The 19,325-nt window shown below is 47.0% G+C and overlaps 1 protein-coding gene across 1 annotated transcript in view; it reads left to right on the top strand.

Annotated features, from left to right (window-relative positions):
• The first annotated feature begins 12,811 nt into the window (after window positions 1–12,811).
• Window positions 12,812–19,325, top strand: part of St8sia2 (ST8 alpha-N-acetyl-neuraminide alpha-2,8-sialyltransferase 2) — a 74,089-nt gene continuing 67,575 nt past the window's right edge. The window contains exon 1 of the mRNA XM_021168000.1: window positions 12,812–13,091. Coding sequence (XP_021023659.1) covers window positions 12,994–13,091 — 98 coding nt within the window. The 5' untranslated portion in view covers window positions 12,812–12,993. The remainder of the gene's footprint in view (window positions 13,092–19,325) is intronic.

The following is a 19,325-nucleotide window of genomic DNA, read 5'->3' as shown; positions in this document are numbered from 1 at the left end:
AAAAAAACCTTCTGTAAACCAGCTGCCTCATAGGTGACTTGCAACAGTCTGCACTACAAGTCCGATCAAAGGGACAGCAGGAGTGCCGAGGTGGACAAAGAGCACATGGCTTAATCAGCTCTCACTATGGGGGACTTGAAAGCATGCGCCATGAAAAGCGTGGCAGGGCAGATGAAGATGGCTCCCCGGTACCATACTCACTTTCTCCTCTTGTGCTTCCAGAGCTGCGTCCTATGGCTTTCAGAACCAGCGAGTAATGGAGATGTGTTTATAAGTACAGCCACACTTACCACATAATGTGGAGGCTTCAACGCCACATCCCCAGAGGACTGACAATGAGAATCAGCTATGTCAATGAGGGATTGGATACAGCCATCTCTGTGCAACATGGGACAAACATGCATCATAAATGAGTCAAGTGATTAAAACCCGAGGTGTTGTGGATTCTATGTCTTAACTCCGTGATCTGGGCTTGGGCACATCAGGGAAGGTATTTCACTACTTCATAGTTACCTAGTACGTGGGCATGGTGTGTGGGTTTCAAGCATACACATGACATATTAATTCTGCCTTTTCTGTCATCCCTTGGAGAAAGGGAATTTGCTAATTTATATACTTTCCATAGGGCAGGAAGCATTAAGGACAAGACTCATGATTTAACTACAAACACACACACACACACACACACACACACACTAAGTGGAGACAATTCTATTTTTTAACTTCTAAACTGAAACCACCAGAATCACATATTTATTAACTTCGTACCCACATCAGGGAAGTGCAAGGTGTCAATCTGTTATTGACTTTGATATTGATTAGTTAAAGAAGTGGTCACATTTAATTTCTTCACTAAGGCTTGGTGGGGTATAAATGAACGGACTTCTCTGTAAAGATTCCTGGGACTCTCCAGCCAATCTTTGGCAATCCGTGAGAACTTTGCCTGGATTCCTCTGCCTTGAATACGGATATCCACGGACTGCATGCCCGTTTTTCCATCTCAGTTGCAGGCACGTGGCTTCTGTCAGTTTCACACAAATCAGTTCACAAGTAAGATGCAAGATTTTTGCCTTCCAGGCACGTGTATCCACTTCTCATGTGTCTTCTCATGCTCTCCTCTCTCCTCTGACTCTTCCCTGCCCACAAATTTACCTGACCCCAGCTAAGCCCTTTCTGGTCTCCAAGACACTCATCTGGCACAGTGCCATCTGGTGGCGGCTCTCAGGCAGCACAGCAAGACAACAAAGGCAGAGAAAAGCTTATCAAGAGAAAGCTGAAAAGGCCAGGATTAAGCATATCAAAGGAATCAAGTGACAGGAAAGGAACCCTTTTGTAGACCTTCCTTCCTGTAAGCGTTCAAGTTATATGAAAACAGAGTGACAGAGTACGAATTGATTCTTCATAGACTATTTACGAAAAACAAAATTGTATTGCTGCCCGCATTGTCTCTCAAAATACCTCTCTTATTGTACCTTGTCAGAGGACCCCGATGAATTTTGAGTTAACCAGTCCCCATGGACGCCTTCTCTTGACTGGCTTTCTGAAAGCAAAGCTGTAAAATGGCCTTCGATTAGCCACACATTAGGACGAATATCAATATTATTGATAGTTAAGAGTTTATCCCTTAGAATGGCCGCAGTAACTGTGGAAGAATAATTCCCGTTTCTTTCAGAGCATCCATCTCACAGTGGCTAGCTGTGTGCTGCAATCCTGACTTGGCTCGTATTTTGCCATGCAAAGAAAAACAAAACAAAACATGGTGGCAGTTTTCTTTCCTTCGTGGGCTTTGGAAATACTTCCTTTTTTAAATTCTTATTTTATTTTATTTTATTTTTCTTTGCCTGGTGATTTCTGCCCTATTATTATTTGTGGTCAATCCCATTCCACAAACAGAGGGGGTGGGGGAAGCCCCTTTCCTGCCAGCCTCATTTTTCCCATTGATTTCCTCGCCCAACACATGCCCCTAATGGAGCTTGAAATGACAGCCGCCCAGCTTTTGTTTGCTTCCTTTGTTGGTACACCTCTGCCAGAGGCCAGCTGTGGTGTGGGCTGCTGGGCTTTCCAGCTGCAGACAGGCTTTCCCCACAGGCTGGCAAGCAGAAGGTAAAGGCATGGAGGAGAGAACTCAACCCCTTCAGATAGGCCAGGGATCATTAGCAGATAACAGCCTTTGAAATGAGCCACACTACAAGGAAATGAACGCTTTAGAAAAATACAAGAGAGCTAGAAAGTTACTAATCCAGCTGAAAAGGTAGAAACTGCTGGACACTCGGGCCATCCTCAGGAAATGACAGATGAAGTGCAGATACTTCCCTACTCCTACCCCCCCCCAAAAAAAAAAACACCCACAAAACAATATAGTTGCCCTTTAGTATCCATGAGAGATGGGTTCCAGGTCCTCTCCTATTCTCTCCACTGTCTCTTGATGACAAGTACCCAACACAATGTAATTTAATGTAAAATACTGTAAATATCCTGTAAATAATTGTTACCTGGTATTTAGGGAAAGGCGGGAAGGAAATAAAAGTCTATGCATGTTTAGTACACGTAATTTTTTCAAGTCTTTTTGATATTCATTTCGTTGAACCCACAAATAATCCACTTGTTCTAAAGGATCCAAAATAGGAAGTATGAACGGGTAGAAGGAAGAATGCATCCTAGGAAAGCCCTTCGCGTGTTCCAGCTGTCCTTGGTTCCCCGTTCCTTCTGATCCCCATCCCCACAATGAAGACCCCCAATCTAAAATGTTCAGTCGGCTTCAGCAAGTGGCTCTCTGTGATAACACTTAGAGAATCTGGCCAAAAATCATGTTTATCAAAATAGATATGATGGCCATCTCTAGTTTTCTTCTACCTCTAAATCTACACTTCCCCCTTAAACTTTTCCCTCCAGAAGAAAACAAATGGCTTGAACTAGCCGTATTAAAAAGCTTTGAGACAATGAACTTAAAAAGAGAAAACTGTTGTTCTGTTGTTGATTCTGGAGGTTTCCCTCTAGGATACTGGCCTGCCTGTTTGCTTTTGGGTTCTGGTGAAGCTTCTAAAGGTCAGGAATAGAGAGCAGGATAAAACCTCAACACACATCACACATCAGGAATGATACAGAGCAGAAAGACCAGGTCCCACGACCCCTTTCATAGCAACCTTCAAATTAACCTAGGGACTTCAAAGTCTCATCTCTTAAAGTTCCACAGGAATTCCAATAACACCACCTTGAAGACCATGTCTCTAGAGCATGGACCTTTAGGGTCCAGGCAGTAAAATCCCCCATCCCCAAGGCTCATAATCTGCTGTACTGGAAAACCCAGGTGTCTTGATAACTCAGTGTTTAAGTAACTTAGATGCTGCAGGAGCTTCTGTGACATGCCCAAGCTAACCCTGGGTATGTTAAATGGCTTGAGGCCACAGCTTCTCCCAGAGCCACTCAGGAAATTGTATTAAATTGCTTTCAGGAGAGAGGAGCAGCCCAGAGCTCTCTTGTCATCATGGTGAATTTCCAGAAACAGACTACACACTCTTCAGTGGACCAAGGCTATATAACTGGAAGCCCTGCTACTGACCAAGGACTTGGGAGTAAATAAATCATAGCCATTAGCAATAACATGTTGACATAAAGGCCGACACACAGCCACAAAGCTCTGTAATCACTCAGATTTGCCAAAATTATCTCCCTGTTAGTAAACATTGGCTCTCAGCTTCAGTGACACATGGGATACCAATGTCCTCTAAAGAATATCTGAAACAGAAGATCATGTGATACTAACAGGTCATAAAACAGTCTTCCCAAACATGTTAATAATAATAAAGATAAGTAGCCGTATTTTTCTCTTAGAATTTATGCCTTTAACAAAGCAAGCTGGAGAAACTAAAACTTTGGTCTTCTTTCACATCATAGCGAATTTTCTCCTAACCATGCATTGATTTGAAAGTTACGCTAAATGGGTGGTAGTCTCAGAGCTACATTCACCGTGAGAGTTGGTCTTCTCAAAATCAGCAATTTGGAGGCCTCAAGAAAGACTTTACAACTGAAGATCTGAAAAGTATTGGCTCTTGACTCTTCCCTGCACAGCCACCAAGGTGGGGTTTAAGCAGTGGTGACCAGAGAGGAGACCTAGGCCTGCTGCATGAGACACTATGGTGGTTTGAATAGGAAAGGACCCCACAGACTCCTGTGTTCGAATGCTTGGCCATAGGGAGCGGCACGATTAGGAGGTGTGATCTCGTTGGGAGTAGGTGTGGAAGTATGTCCCTGTGGAGGTGAGCTTTGAGGTCATATATGCTCAAGCTGTGCCCAGTGTGACACATAGTTTCCTGCTGCCTGTGGATCAAGATGTACAGCTCTCAGCTCTTTCTCCAGCACAATGTCTGCCTACATGCCACCCTGACGATAATGGACTAAACTTCTGAAACTGTAAGGCAGCCCCAGTTAAATATTTTCCTTTCTAAGATTGCTGTGGTCATGGTGTCTCTTCACAGCAATAAAATCCTTACTAAGACACCACCCACTTTCCTGGAGAGCTGGCAGAAGAAAACTCTAACTTGGGAGTCAGTCAGACTGGCTCAGGAGAGGCCACTGCCAGGGAGAAAGCCTGAAGCACCTCCAGCCTTGTCATTGGCACGGAGGAAGGTTTTGTGGTCCATGCTTCCCTCCCTTAGAAACTGCGCTAGGAAGCTTAGGTGGATGCTTACAAAATAGCAAAGAAACGTTGGGAAGTTGTTTGCAAAACCAATTTTACTAAATATGTGTGTTTATATTGGATTATTGAGAAAGAATATTAAACCCTGCCAAAAAGATATCAGTGCAGAGAAAATAGGCGCAACAAATTTTAATGGCTTTTTTTCTGATTACAGAGTAATTTGTGAACATTGAAGAAAAATTTTTAAGGCAGAAAATAGTGGGGAAGAAAATCAAAATCATCCCAAGCTTCACTGCCTAGAGATGCCTACTGCTACACAGGTAATACACATGTGGTATATGTTCATATAGGTGTGTAAACATGTCCTTTATAGTTTGCTTTATCATAAATAATAAATTATAGCTCTGTGTGTAACACAGTTGATGCTAGCTTTCTACACACTTTGGATATATTATTTTAGTTTATTCTTACTGAAACTCTTGAGCTAAGTACTACTACCGTCTCCATTTATCATCAAGAAAACTGCAACTTAGAGAGACCAGAAACAGACACTAAGAGGGTCCTCAACTCTACTTTGCATGATCTCAGAATCAAGTCTAAAAGAGAACGGTTCAATGTGCAGCCCAGGGTCCAGCACTCAAATGTGCTGTGTGTTTCTACTGCGCACTGGGGCTGTGTGTTACTCCTGCACACTAGGGTTGTGTGGTACTCCTGTACTCTGGGGCTGTGTGTTACTCCTGTACACTGGGGCTGTGTGGTACTCCTGTGCACTGGGGCTGTGTGGTACTCCTGTATACTGGGGCTGTGTGTTACTCCTGCACACTAGGGTTGTGTGGTACTCCTGTACACTGGGGCTGTGTGTTACTCCTGTACTCTGGGGCTGTGTGTTACTCCTGTTCACTGGGGCTGTGTGGTACTCCTGTATACTGGGGCTGTGTGGTACTCATCCCTGGATCTCTCTGTAGTCCTCCCACATCTGCTTTGTCAAGGAAAGTATGGGGACTGGTGAGTGCTGATATCTATCATACAGACTTTATTTGAGCAGGAGAGAAGGGGAAGGGACAAGCTGCCAACACTGACAAACCCAACTTCAACCCCAAGATCCACATGGTGGAAGGACAGAGCCGACTCATGAAAGTTGTTCTCTGACCTACATCAGCATGGCCAAACACAAATGAATAAATGTAGCAGAAAATACATTTTAAAAGTTAAAATATTAAATATCAGCATGCATGGGATATATAAACATTCATTTCAATAAGAAGCAAAGACGGCAAGCACTTAGAACCTCTCGCTTTCTCACTGCTTCACCCTTCACCATTTTCTAGCTCTTGACAAGTTTTCATTTTCTTTAGGCATGATAGACCTGCTCTGTCATGGTGTACCATGCATCTCTCTTCCCAACTATGACTTTATCAACATGAGGATAAAGGTAAAAAAAAAAATTAAACCATAACTGTCCATCATAGATCCATGTGGAGCCAGAAAGTAATGAACGCCTTTATCCCTTGCATGTTTCCAATGTCATTGAAAATGCATGAAAAAAAATTGAAAGAACACTGGTGTGTATGAGAGAAAAGTAGAACTGCATTTGATCAGAAACAAGCAAGCTGGAGTGTAGTCTCAGCTTCGAAACTAAGACTCCGAACTTCATCAGGAGGCAATTCACCTGCCTCAGTCACCACATCCCAGCTGCCAGCACAACTTCAGACACACAAAGTGACGCAATGAACCCTGTCTGTGAATGAAGAGGATCTTATGACTTCCACAGACACCCCCAGCTTGGTGAGTGGAAGACACATCATCCAAACAGAAGCAAAGGGAAGAGATGCAAGATGGACTCAAGGACAGTCAGCATGGGCTACCCATGGATGCCTGAGGATGGGCAAGACATGCTGGACTCTAAGCAAACCGTAGGGAGATGAGAAGTTTGACTCCAAAGTCATGGTGGCCATTTTATGGAATCATGACAGAACATTCCCTTTTGTTCTCTGCTACCTGGAACTGGACTTCGTGGTTTGATTCTAAATTGTCTTTCACCCCTACAGAAGGGTTTGTCAAACTTCCAAGGGAAAGAAAATATTTCAACACCGCTTCCCCCCAACTTCTCTCCCTTCCAGCTCACTGTGAGCATGCTCCACCCCCTCCCCACATCTCTTGCTGATAATTTCAGAAACATTTGCAGCAATTGCCTGAGTATATTTCTTTTCGTTCCTTGGCTAAACTACAATTTTGCTATGTAGGAAAGTTACAAATGGAATGCAAATGTGCCCCTTCGCTTTTCCATATTGTTACCACTCTGATTCTGATCTGGAAGGGGGAAGCGTGGCATTTTTAAAGAACACTCAAATGTAGTGTAAATTTCAAACGAAAAGGCAGGCTCTTTCCGTTATTGAAGGTGCAGAAACACAATAGCTTATTAATCTACCCAGACTATGATATCTTGCCTCTTTCCATTCCCCTCCCATTCTGCTCTATCCCAACACACATTCTCACATTCTCTCTCTCTCTCTCTCTCTCTCTCTCTCTCTCTCTCTCCCCTCTTCAAGAGATGATGAACACACAGAACCATCACTGCTTTGTAGCTATAAGGTTGTTAGGTACCAGGTCCAAATGTTGGATAATTATTATTTATTCTGCATTGATTGAAAGGACTTTTCCACATGGAAAGACAAACGTTGAGATTTATAGTTACTGTCTCCTCAAGGATGGAGACTACACTGAAGTGAAGATGGATTTGATCTCCAAGCCCCAACACAGCAGATCCTAAGGGATACAAATCAAAGGAGGTGCTGTTTGCAAATAGATTCAGAGTTACCAGAGTTGTGGGGGAACCTTTGCGTTTACAACATCTGAATCAGAACCACACACACACACACACACACACACACACACACACACACACACACACACACACACACCAACTGAACCACATAGGCAATTGAGCATCTCTAAGCCTCAGTTTGCCTGGTGCAAAATGGAGATGATGTTATTTCTATGAAAGGATCTACAGGAGGACTGAGAGAAGTGTCCCCCAGCCTGCCTTACAGTGACACATACTCGTGAATGTTGGTGTGGAACTGCTCACCCTTCCCCATCTGACGTGGCCCTTCAGTGTGTCAGACAAATCCTCATCAATATAGTAGTTCAAGTGATTTCTTTTCATAGCCAGACTGTATCTAGGCTGTTAGTTAGACTAGGGGTGCTAAAGTTTCAGAGTGTTTGTGAATTGCAGCTCGGGGTAACTCCCACTGCTTGAGGTATCATTACCTCAGCCTGAACACTGACATGGAAGGGCTGTCTGGCTGCTATGTGCTGCCAGACTTCTGCATGGCCTCCTTCTCTGCTACCTCCCATTAATACAAACTTCCTGAGCCCTTTTGAGTTGCCTGAACAGCTAATATACTCTATTAATTTGAATTAAAATGTTAATGAGCTGTAATGACTTTTAATTTACTGGTGCTCCCATATAAGTCCTGCATTTTAGCCTGAGCATACGACGACTTGGCCTAAAGAAAGGATTGCTGCAAGATACCCCAGTTTCCAGAGAAATCCAGTGCAGGAAAGGGGATGCAAGGAGAGAAGGGATCAGCATACCAAGCTAAGCATGTGCTTGCTTGTGGAGCTGTACTGGCTAGTTTTATGTCAACTTGACACAAGGTAGAATCAGCCAAAAGGCAGTAACTTAAACTGAGAAAAGTCCTTCATAAAATCCAGCCATAGAGCATTTTTTCTTAATTAGTGATTAAATGGGAGAGGAGGGCCCAGACCATTGTGGGTGGTACCATCCCTGGGCTAATGGTCTTAGGTTCTATAAGAAAGCAGGCTGAGTAAGCCATGAGGAGCAAGCCAGTAAGCAGCATCCTTCCATGGCCTCTGCATCAGCTCCTGCCTCCAGTTCGTGGTGTTGCATCACAGCGGTAGAAACCCTAACTAATACGGTAGCTATTGACGCTTGCTTCCAATTTGATCTTTCATCCTCATTCCAAATTCCAGGAACAAACTCAGGTTGTAGAGACAACAAGGGTAATCGTTATGCATAAGTCACTGTTAAGGAATTGACCCAAGAATAATCTAGCCTAAGTGCTTTAAACAATACTCTATGGTGAATGATCAAAAAGGTCCCTTACCACCCTCCAAGTTAAACCCTACCTCAAGGACTGTCATTGGAAGAAGGGTCTCTACAATATTAATTTAGTTCCATTTCTTGGGACATGTGCCCTGGAGCCTTCCTCCAATGATCTGGGCACATGAATTTCTCTATAAGGAATGGTATTTGATGCAAGTCCCTGTGGCTCCCTGGCCACTCCAAATGGTTCCTTTCTAGTGGGTAAAAAGGAGGATACTGCTGAGCCTGGAATAAGAACACGGGTCATAGAATAGAAAATGAAAAATCTCTACTATAATAGTGTTTGAAGCAGTAAGGTTTGCCTGACCCAATGAATTGAGCATCGTGGTACTACTTCGTGACATTCTGTCACAATAAGGAGTGTAGTCAGGAGCTGCAGAGATGGATCAGTGGTTAGGGATTCTCAAAAACCCACATAAATGCCAGTGAGTATGGCAGCCCATCTCTAATTCCAGCCTTGGAACGTGCAGTCAGGGCTTCTCAGGGCAAGCTAGCTAGCAAGACTCACTATATTGGTAAGCTTGGGATTTGACTGAGAGATCCTGCTTCACTGTATAAATTGGAATCAATTGAGCATGATTCTCATCATCAATCTCAAACCTCCACATACATGCATGAAAACATACATGTGCACCTACACACTGTCATGTGCCTCCCACACACACACACACATGCTCACACTCTACACACATGAAAAGTAGAAAGCAAAAACGTGTAGCTGAAGAAAGGCAAAGAGCAGGGAAAAGAGAGGCCAGGGTGGTTTCCTCTTGTTCCTTGGAGAGGTCCCATTAATCAGTTATAAGTAGGAGACACAGCTCCACTGTAGCTCACGCCCTTTGTTATAATCAGACACTTGGCATGTCTGCCTTCCTTCTGAAAAGAAGGCCACTAGAGGGCAGGAAATGACTTGGCTCTTGTTATCTCTAGCCTCTAGCATGGAACCTGGCACAAGATAACTGCTCAATAAACAGTGCTGAATGAATGAAGTGAATGGAGAAAAGCAAAACAAAAATCTCACCAAGTACAACACCTCCTACATGACCAACAAGTCAGACAGAGAGAAAGGCACTTAGAAAATGTGGGCACAGGATGGACTAGACCACCTAATCGGTCACACTGATAGAAAGGTGTGGGTGTGTGGTGTGTGTGGTATGTGTGTGTGTGTGTGTGTATGTATGTGTGTGTATTGTGTATGTGTGTGTGGTGTGTATGTGTGTGTGGTGTGTATGTGTGGTTTGTGTGGTATGTGTGTGTGGCATGTGTGTGGTGTGTATATGTGTGGTGTGTATGTGTGGTGTATGTGTGTGTGGTGTGTGATGTGTATGTGTGTGTGTATGTGTGGTGTGTGGGTATGGTGTGTGGTGTGTATGTGTGTGTGTAGTGTATATGTGGTGTGTGTGTGTGTGGTGTATATGTGTGTGTAATGTGTGTGTAGTGTGTGTGTGTGTAGTGTGTATGTGGTGGGTGGGTGTGTGTGCTAGTGTCAGCACAACACACTGCATGACCACATTCTCAGCACAAAGATTATTTGTCCCAGAAGAACAAAGGGCACAGAATAAGAGATAAAGACAGGAGATAGAAGATGAGAGATGAGGGGAAGGGCTATTTGTCCCAGTGGAAATAGGCCTGCCTCTGGATAGAGAGGAGACAGACGTGGCCCATAGCAAATGGTGGTTTATAAAGGTAAAGGAGAAAAAACCCCATATTAGGATGAGGTGTCTAATTTTGATTGGGTATGTTAATTCTGGCAGCTTAAAGGGGGCTTTTGATAGCTAGACCTTGGTAGTCAGCCTCAGGGGGAAGGAATAAAACCTTGGTGGCCAGTTTTAAGAATGTAATCTAATGTTTTTGGTTTGGTTTTAGGTTTTTTGCAAGGCAAAGGGAATGGAAAGATCAAGGCCTGCCAGAACCACATTTGTTATGTTTGGCCAGCTAGAGACCCTTCAGTGTGCGTGTGTGTGTGTGTGTGTGTGTGTGTGTGTGTGTTTGTTGTAGTTGTATTGATCATGTTCATGTGGAGTGTGTACAATGTATTATAATTGCACACACACACATGCAGGTATGTGTGTACAGAGTCCAGAGGTTAATGTTGGCTGCCTTCCTCGGCAATGTTTCATCTTACTTTTTGAAACAGTCTCTCACTGAACCTGGAGCTTGCCAATTCAGCTATATTGGCAGGCCAGCAAGCCCCAGGGACCTGCCTGTCTCTGCCCTGCCCCTGGGCACTGCAGTTAGAGATGCACATTACCCAGCTTTGAACTTGGTTCGAGAATTCCAAACTCAAGTCCTCATGCTTTCATGTGCGCCAAGCCCTTGACAGACTGAGCCACCTCCTCAGCTCTGAGATGCCCTCTTTAGACATCTCCCTGCTTGTACTGGAAGGAAAGAGCGACTTTCAACAAGGTGCTCAGCCTCTGAAAGTCACCCCCAAGTGGGAAAGTGTGCTACTCTTGGGTACTCCTTGAAAGGGAAGGAACGGATGTGCAAGGGCAGGGCAGGGGGTGGGAAAGCAATGAAGCACCCTGGAAGGGGCGCGTCCCTCCTCTGGGAAAAAGACAACTGCTGCTGGCACTCAGAGGAGACCCCTGAAGAACTTGCCCCCCACCTTACCACACTGTTTCCTTATCCTGTCAGCAGGCAGGGCATAGAGGCTCTCCCTGCAGGGGAGTGCTTGTCCTGAATCACACCACTACCACCAGTACCACCAACAACAACAACAATAAAAACAACAACAGAACCCAGCAGACCTCCTGCAGAGACCTCTCCCTCATTCTCCCTCTTACTCACAAAGAGAGCGAAGGATTCTGGTCACAAGATAGCCTGTTCCTTGATGAAGAAGAATGAGGAGCTCTCTAGACCTTCACACCTTGGCCTGGGAGAGACAGGGGTACTACTAGCTCCTCGGAGTTGTTCTGGGGGACAACTGAGTGGGCATCTCTGTTTATCTACAGGTGCTTCCCAAACAGTAGGGCATTGCATTGACATTCTCAACGCCCCTAACAAGCAACCTCTAGGACCTTTCATTAACCAAAGGATGATCTGGCTTCTTCTGAAAAGTTACATCCAGTGTGTGTGTGTGTGTGTGTGTGTGTGTGTGTGTGTTGTAATCTAATTCTAGTGAAACTTAATGAATGAGTTCTTCCCACTTAACGCTCAGGGCAAAAGGTAACGTGAGCTAAAAGGGTCTGAAGCAGGGAAATAGTTCGGTATGGGGTGGGGGGAGGGGCATCTCCCTTTGTGGGAAGTGTATTTTTCTAGAAGGCCTTTTGATCATGATAGGACTCCAGGGGTTTATTGATTAGACCAGAAAAGAGCAAGAGCTAAGGGGATGAAGCACGTACAGTACCAGCCACAATGTGGGTACTATGCCTGCTCTTGGAAGTAGAGCAGGTACTACGGGGATCCCTGGGTTCTAGCCATGACCTCAAACAACTCGAGAGCTCCATGCTCCCGGGCTTGAGTGTATAAATGGACAGAGATGACCGCCCATAGAGAAGGTGGTGTTGTGCAGACTGAGCACCTCGCCCACCAATTGCCATGAACATCGCTGGTGAAGTTGGCCCCTCTCGCCCATTTCTTCTCCCCTCCTCTCTTCCACTTCCCCTTTCAATTCGTCAACTGCTGAAGCGTAGCTCAGAGGATACCGCCTCCTCGCAGCGCGCCGGAGACCGTCCCCAAGGTGCTAGTCTTTGTGTCGGGAAAACTTTGAGAGGAAGCGAGGGCGCTGGACAAAGAGGGAGCGACGCAAGGCGTTTGCCAAGCAGTCCCGGGTGCTCCGAGTTGTCTGGCTCAGCTCAGTCTCCGGGTCGCTTTCGATGGCCCGAGCCCAGCCTTCCTAGGCCGGGAGTGGCAAGCTCCCTGAGCCCTCTCGGGCAGGAAAAGCAAAGGCGGGTGGGTGGCCGCTGGAGTTAGTGGGAGGAGACCAGGCAAGGCGCGGAGCAAAGCTGTCAAACTGCGCCTGGAGCCCAGTGCGGGGCGGGGGGGGGAAGGGGGGGGGAGAAGGAGGGAGGGGAGGGGAGGGGCGGGCAGGAGCGGAGAGAGAGCGAGCGGGCTCGCTGCGCCAGAGCAACCCTTGTCTGTTGCTGCTGCTGTCGCCTTGGCCGCCGCCGGCCAGGACTCGCCCGGAGCGCAGGGTGTGTGCCCTGCTGCGCGTGGAGCGCGGAGGCTCCTCCAGCCCCAGCTCCTCGCCCCGGCCCGCGCGCGGGTCCCGGAGGGCACCGACCCCACCATGCAGCTGCAGTTCCGGAGCTGGATGCTGGCCGCGCTCACGCTGCTCGTGGTCTTCCTCATCTTCGCAGACATCTCAGAGATCGAAGAAGAAATCGGGTAAATAGCCGCCCTGAGCCCGTGCCCCGATCCCCGGCGGGATCTCTTCTTCCCCTGGGCTCCTTACTCCCTATCCGCTTTGTGTGCGCCGCGCCCCCCTGTCGCTCAGCTGGAGGGATAAGTGCTGGCGGTTTGGGCTGGGGGTGCCAGTGTCAGGGGCCCGGGACGCTTTAGGGAGTGGATGATGGGGGCGCGGCTGCCGAGGGGCGTCCCCGGGCGGGGCGCACGGGCAGCTGTAGCCGCGCGGCGTGGGGAAAGCGGACTCGCCCACCCTGCTCCCTGTCCCCTAGTCCCTTCCCCCGGCGTGTGCGCGCGCGGTGTCGCCGGGGTCGAGGGAGGGCGCCGGGGAGTGTCTCGGGCGGGTAGAAGGACGGAGAGTGGAGGCAGGCAGGAGTTTCTTTGTCTCCGGCTCGGCCGTTTTCTCGCCTTGGCAAAGTGGGCAGGGGGCGCGCGGGGGATCTCTGAGCTGGGGGAGGGGAATCCCCTGGCGGGAGATGAGTGGGAAGGGCTCCGTACCGACTCCTGGGAAGGGGAATGTGCCCTGCACACACCGGTACGCACCCACGCCTCCCGCCGGCCAGCCCAGGATCCGGGCGTGGGGGGGTGGCACCGCTAAAGGTGTGGCGCGCGGTGCTGGAGACCAGGGCTCTCCCCTGGCTTTGGGTGCTCTGACAACCTTGCGAAGGCCCCAGGCAACCCCAGGTTGCTGAGCGCTCACAGCAGGCGCCAAGACCCGGAGAGGTTGTCGGAAAGTCTCCAACGCCGCCCGGTGGGCTTCGGGGTCCCCAGGAGCGCGCGATCTCAGCTTGTCCCTATCTCTTCAGAGGTGGGCGGGACCACACCTCCAGCTGCGCCTGATTCGGGACTTCTCGGAATGAGCTCTCTAACTGAGCCGGGCTCATCAATCAGGGTGTCCCGTGAGCTGAAGCTGGCTCCCGATCCTACAGTCTTCTGCACGCGGAGCCCGACCCATGTCCGGAGCCTCCAAACCGTGGTGGACATGTAGGAAGGCAGCAAGGCTCTGAGGTGGCCTTCAGTAAAAGGGTGAGGTCCCTGAGAGCACAAGAGGCGGATTTGATTCTCTGTGGGATTAGTGAGGAGCCAAGCTCAATCAAACAAGCGTCCTGTGCTGCGTGTGCCCCTCCTTTGTCCAACTTCGTTCATACGGAGATAAGAACAGAGAATGGATGGGTCCTGCCTTCAGATCCCTCCAAAACAGAGAGAGTCCAGAATCCAAGATGCTGAGACCCTAGGGACCCTAACCTGCAGGCTGGTGCCTCTTCCTGCCCTTTGCTTTCTCTCTCCCACTGTCCCTTTCTGTAACCCCACTAATCATTCTATGGACTCCACTATGTTTCAAGAGTCCCTCTCTGCTTCATTCCTCTCGTCCTCGGTTTCCCCAAGAACTCCGGAAACTTTCACTTAATGTTCAGTTAATACACTCTGTGCCGCCAGCTTCTCGGCAGAAACAGAAACGAACTGCTTTCCCATAGCTGCTCTCCTGGTGTATGGTCGGAACAGAAATTGGTGCAGTCACATTCTGAGATATGGACTAAAGTGCTCCTGGGTCACTAGATGACTTTGACAATGGGAAAAGGAAGGACCTTCAGATGCCTACTTCTTCTGGTGTGTGTGTGTGTGTGTGTGTGTGTGTGTGTGTGTGTGTGTGTACATATGCTCCCACTTCCAGGAGCAGGCATCCCGGCTCATCAATTCGCTGAACTTTTTACTGAGTCTCTTCTATGTGCCAGGGACTTTTAATTTTTAAAATGTAATGAGAAGATCAGTTACACGTGGTGTCTCCCATTCCTGCCAAAGGCATCTTGAAGCCTTCACTTTCCACAGTCAAATTCTTCCAGCAGGCAGACGGAAGTTTCCAGAGGAGCATTTACATATAGAGTGTGTATTGAAAACTCAAGGCTCTTGTGCTGTGAGCACACCGTGTTTTACCAGGGGATCCCTGAGTCTCCCCCAACCCCACCCCCATACCTGGACTGATCCTAGTAAGAAAACTGTCACCTAGCCCACCCTGACACCTTCTATAGCATCATCTCTGTGGACGCCTGTCTTTGGGGTGGACTTTAGCTTTGTCAATCAACACTTTCTCCTAGTTTGATGGGGATCACCATAGACCTGCACTACCCAGGCCACATGGTTGGTATCAATAGCCCAGTTCTGTTTGCAGCCAGCCCCACCTGCTTAATCTGGAGGGAAGGAGGCTCACTGCATTTACCATGCATGGAGAAGGAAGGGATAATGTGGGACAGAGTATGGGAATCGCACTAGCCCATCTTTCTGATAAGGAGTGTGGTTTTAACACTTACCCTTGGAGCCACCGCAAATGTTTGCTGTGGATAAGTGACCTGGAATAGATTTGGGGGTGTCAAGAGGACTCTGTCTCCTTTGCCCTATGCTTCCTACTCAAGACCACAACGCTTTTGCGTCACACCTTGCTAACTGTGCTGGGGAAGATGGCAAGTTACCCACCAGAGAGAACCACGGTCCTATCTGGACAGGGGAGAACAGTATGATCCTGAATTCTACTGGGCAGGCAAGAAAGACAGAATCACTTTGGGAATAAGTTGTCCTGGGACTAAGAGATGAACAGTTAAAAAAACAAGTAAATCTGTGTGTGTATGTGTGTCTGTGTGTCTCACACACATAGACACACACACACAAATATACACATACACACACACACATATATATACACATACACACACATATATATACACACATACAAACACACACATACACACACACACACACACACACACACACACACGGCCTACAGATCTATTCTTCCAAAGCTTTCAATTCTTTCTTAGAAAATGAGATTTTTGGGCCTGTGGGAGGCAGAGGCAGGGGCATTTCTGAGTTCGAGGCCAGCCTGCTCTACAGAGTAAGTTCCAGGACAGCCAGGGCGAGATTTTTAGATTGGTGGCCTCAGTCGTCCTGACCTGCCCCCAAGCATTAAATATCCCGTGGCCAGGGGTAGAGTTTCTGCGAGACATCTCCTTTTCTGAGTGATTGTCTTCAGAGTTCCATTCTTGACATTCTTTTTTTGTTTGTTTTTGTTTTTGTTTTTTGAGACAGTATAGCCCTGGCTGCATTCTTGACACTCTTATCATTCATGTGGAATTGCACGAGAAGTGTAAAAAGACAGACTCTCTGCAAGGTGCCCGGCCCATTGAGTTCCCCCAGGAACCCAGGATCACAGTTGAGTTCTGAGTCAGATTGAATGGGGCTTTGGTGAAAGGAATGCATTACCTACCCCAGTGCACATCCCGGGTTTTGCGGTCAGTTGGCTCATGTTGTATCAGGCATGTTCAACCTTTAGATACTGTGACATGATGTTATCATTTACAAAGTTCACAGTATGTAGTCTTATTACAAAATAAAAAGCAAAGAAAACCTTGTAGTGTTTTAAATACATTTGCAATTTTACGTTCGACTACTTTCATAGCTCTTTTGGTGTGTATGGGGCCTGCAGGCTGCAGCTTTGATATACCTGCTTGGTAAACTGAGTTATTCTGTTTCTCTCCTGGGCTTTAGGCTTGAGTGTAACCCTTACAAAGGAGTGGGATTCACGGTTCTCATGTGTACTACATTGCCCTCACAATTGGCCTACAGAAGTCATTCAAGAGGCACAAATTTTCCCAGTCTAGCACAGGTTAGGCACACAGCATCCTTGGGTAAGGTGCCTCAAAGGGCTCCTCCTCTGAAAACAGCCCCCTCTGTTATCAGTTGTGCTTGGTTTAATGTAATATCAAATATTTAAGTCATATTCTGGTTGCTTCCATGCAAGGCAGGCTTATGCCAGTTGTCATCCAATACCCCAGACACCAGATGAGCCATTATAATTAAGAGAGTTACACAACTCTGTCTGAAGACAGATGAGTATTTGGTGATCCTAACAATGCCTGTTGTGGCACTAAGGGGGGGGGGCGGTAATGATGACTCGCATGAACTACAAGCTTTTTGAAGTTAGCCAAGACATTAACAGATTCTATCCTTGTGGTACCCCAAGGGCAAGCAACCAGTGGCACCAAGAACTACTGTTCATTGAGCTCTGTGTACCTGGCCCATGCTGACTATTTCGAAGCACCTGTTCACTGACTCATCACCCTCCCTGTCTTCAGTGGGTACTGCTGCTACCCCTAGTTTATCAGTCATGAAACCAAAGCTGTGAGTTAATTTGCTAGTAATGAAGTACAAGGTCTCCATAGGCCAAAGGTCAGGCAGGCTATGAACTAAATCTTCTGGAGGCTATGGCCCTGTCATTCTCCTGCAAACTAGATTCCTATGGCAACGGAGCCAGACGTCTCTAATTACACCCAGGTACCCAGAGCAGGGGAGGTTGTGAAGATGTTTAACAACCGATCCATCTCTGGCATGGGTGCCTTAGAATGAATATCAGACTGGTCAGAATTGATACCATCTAGTAGGTTATACCAGGGTCCTATCACCCTATTAAATGTCAAATCCTGTCTGGGAAAGTGGCAGAGGAGAAGGGGCTAGCTCTGCCCATCACTGTGACCAGATGCATGAGCAGGCAGTGACTCCTGCCACCCAGGGAAGGCCAGGTGAAATATACTTTTGAGAGGAGTCTTGAGTGAATGCTAGATAGAGATCACGGACCTGGGCAGTTACACCCTGTACTCTGTGAGAAAAGACTGTGTTTATTCAAGGTGGTCCCTTTGTTGGGGGAGGGGTTTGGTTGTTTTGGTTTTTTTTTTTTTCCCCCTTCCATTCCAGTATAGTTTACCCAAGCATAAACACAATTAAAAGATAAAATAGAAGAGAAAGACGGTCTGGTTTTAACTCCCTTGCTCCTAGTCCTTGATGCCAACTGTTCTAGCGTCAAATTTAAATTGTAAATAGATATCTATCTTAGAAACCAATTCAGTGAGTACAGCCTCTTTCCCCTTGTAGTACAGAGTTGCTAGGCTTCAAAAATTGTTTGGATTTTACAGACTGGGAATGGTGAAAATGAAAATTATAAATACTTGCCCCAGAGTGGGACTGTAGACAGACATTGACTTCTTTAAGCAGAGAATGAACATCCATGGCTATAACCTAGCTATGGCCTTTTGGGTTAATCTTCCCGTGGCTTCTACCTGTTCCATCAATATGACTCACAACTTTCTAGATTATTCTATAATGGCCCATCTCTATGCCTTTGCACATGCCAATCCTCCTATCTGGGACTCCTGATATACATGGACCTTGGTGTTCTTCTTGCTCCCTTCCCAGGTCCCTGTCTTCTCACTACTCCACCACCACCTCCTTTGCATCACCTTCCCAGCCGCCTCACCCACTCTCCCTCTTACTTAGTTGCTCATCCAGTGTACAGCTTGAGTATCGCATCATGTACCTTATGGAGACAGAACTCACAATTATGTTTTATTTCTTCTCTGTCCCCAGCTCCTTGTGAGAAATACATGGTCCGGAAGTGCTCAGCCTTTTGACATTGCAAAATGACGTAGCCACCTACAAGCTCACCCTCAAGAACCCCTTAATCAAGTTACCAAAAAAAAATCTTTTTTTTAAAGTCACAATGTTTCAAGTTAGTGTGCTAGTTTGTAGTGAGCTGCCTTCATAGCTACCCCGGGAAGCATATGGCCCAGGGCCCCAGGATGGAAATGCCTGGTAGATAATGAAGCCCATAAAGGTTTTTGTTTTGTTTGGGGTTTTATTTTATTGAATGAACAAACTCAGGTTTAGGGACTAGCAACTGGATCCTAGTCTCTATGTCTCAAAAGATCCCCACTGTTCAGCCGACAGTTAAACACCTCCACTCGGTGAGAAAGCTGTCACGTGCAGCATGAATGGAAGGACACTGAAAGGGACATCTTTAAGACATGGCCCACATAGGAACGTATGGTCCCACCCCTGAATTCTATCTCCAAATGTTCTTTAGGGGACATTTGAAATGGGTGTTTTATTTTTAAAACACTGTCAAGCCAGAGGCTCTGATGACCACTCAAGGCTGGGGATGCTGCATGGATCTAGATAAGCTCAAGAGGATCAGATCTCACAGCTGCCTGCAGCAAAACTGAGTTAGACAGGCAGATGGCAGGATAGCAGGACTCCACAGCCCAGTGAGCTGACGGCTGTCTCCTGCTGGTGGGAGGGGACAAGTCCCTCACTAAAGGTCTGCCAGAGAGACATCCCCAGTGACTGTCTGCCTGACAGTCTGGGTCTTGCTTGCTATCTCTGAAGTGCTGGTCT

The sequence above is a fragment of the Mus caroli genome, chromosome 7, assembly GCF_900094665.2.
Source record: "Mus caroli chromosome 7, CAROLI_EIJ_v1.1, whole genome shotgun sequence".
Taxonomy (NCBI): domain Eukaryota; kingdom Metazoa; phylum Chordata; class Mammalia; order Rodentia; family Muridae; genus Mus; species Mus caroli.
Note: the sequence above shows the minus strand (reverse complement) of the source record. Positions and strands in the feature narration are given on the sequence as shown.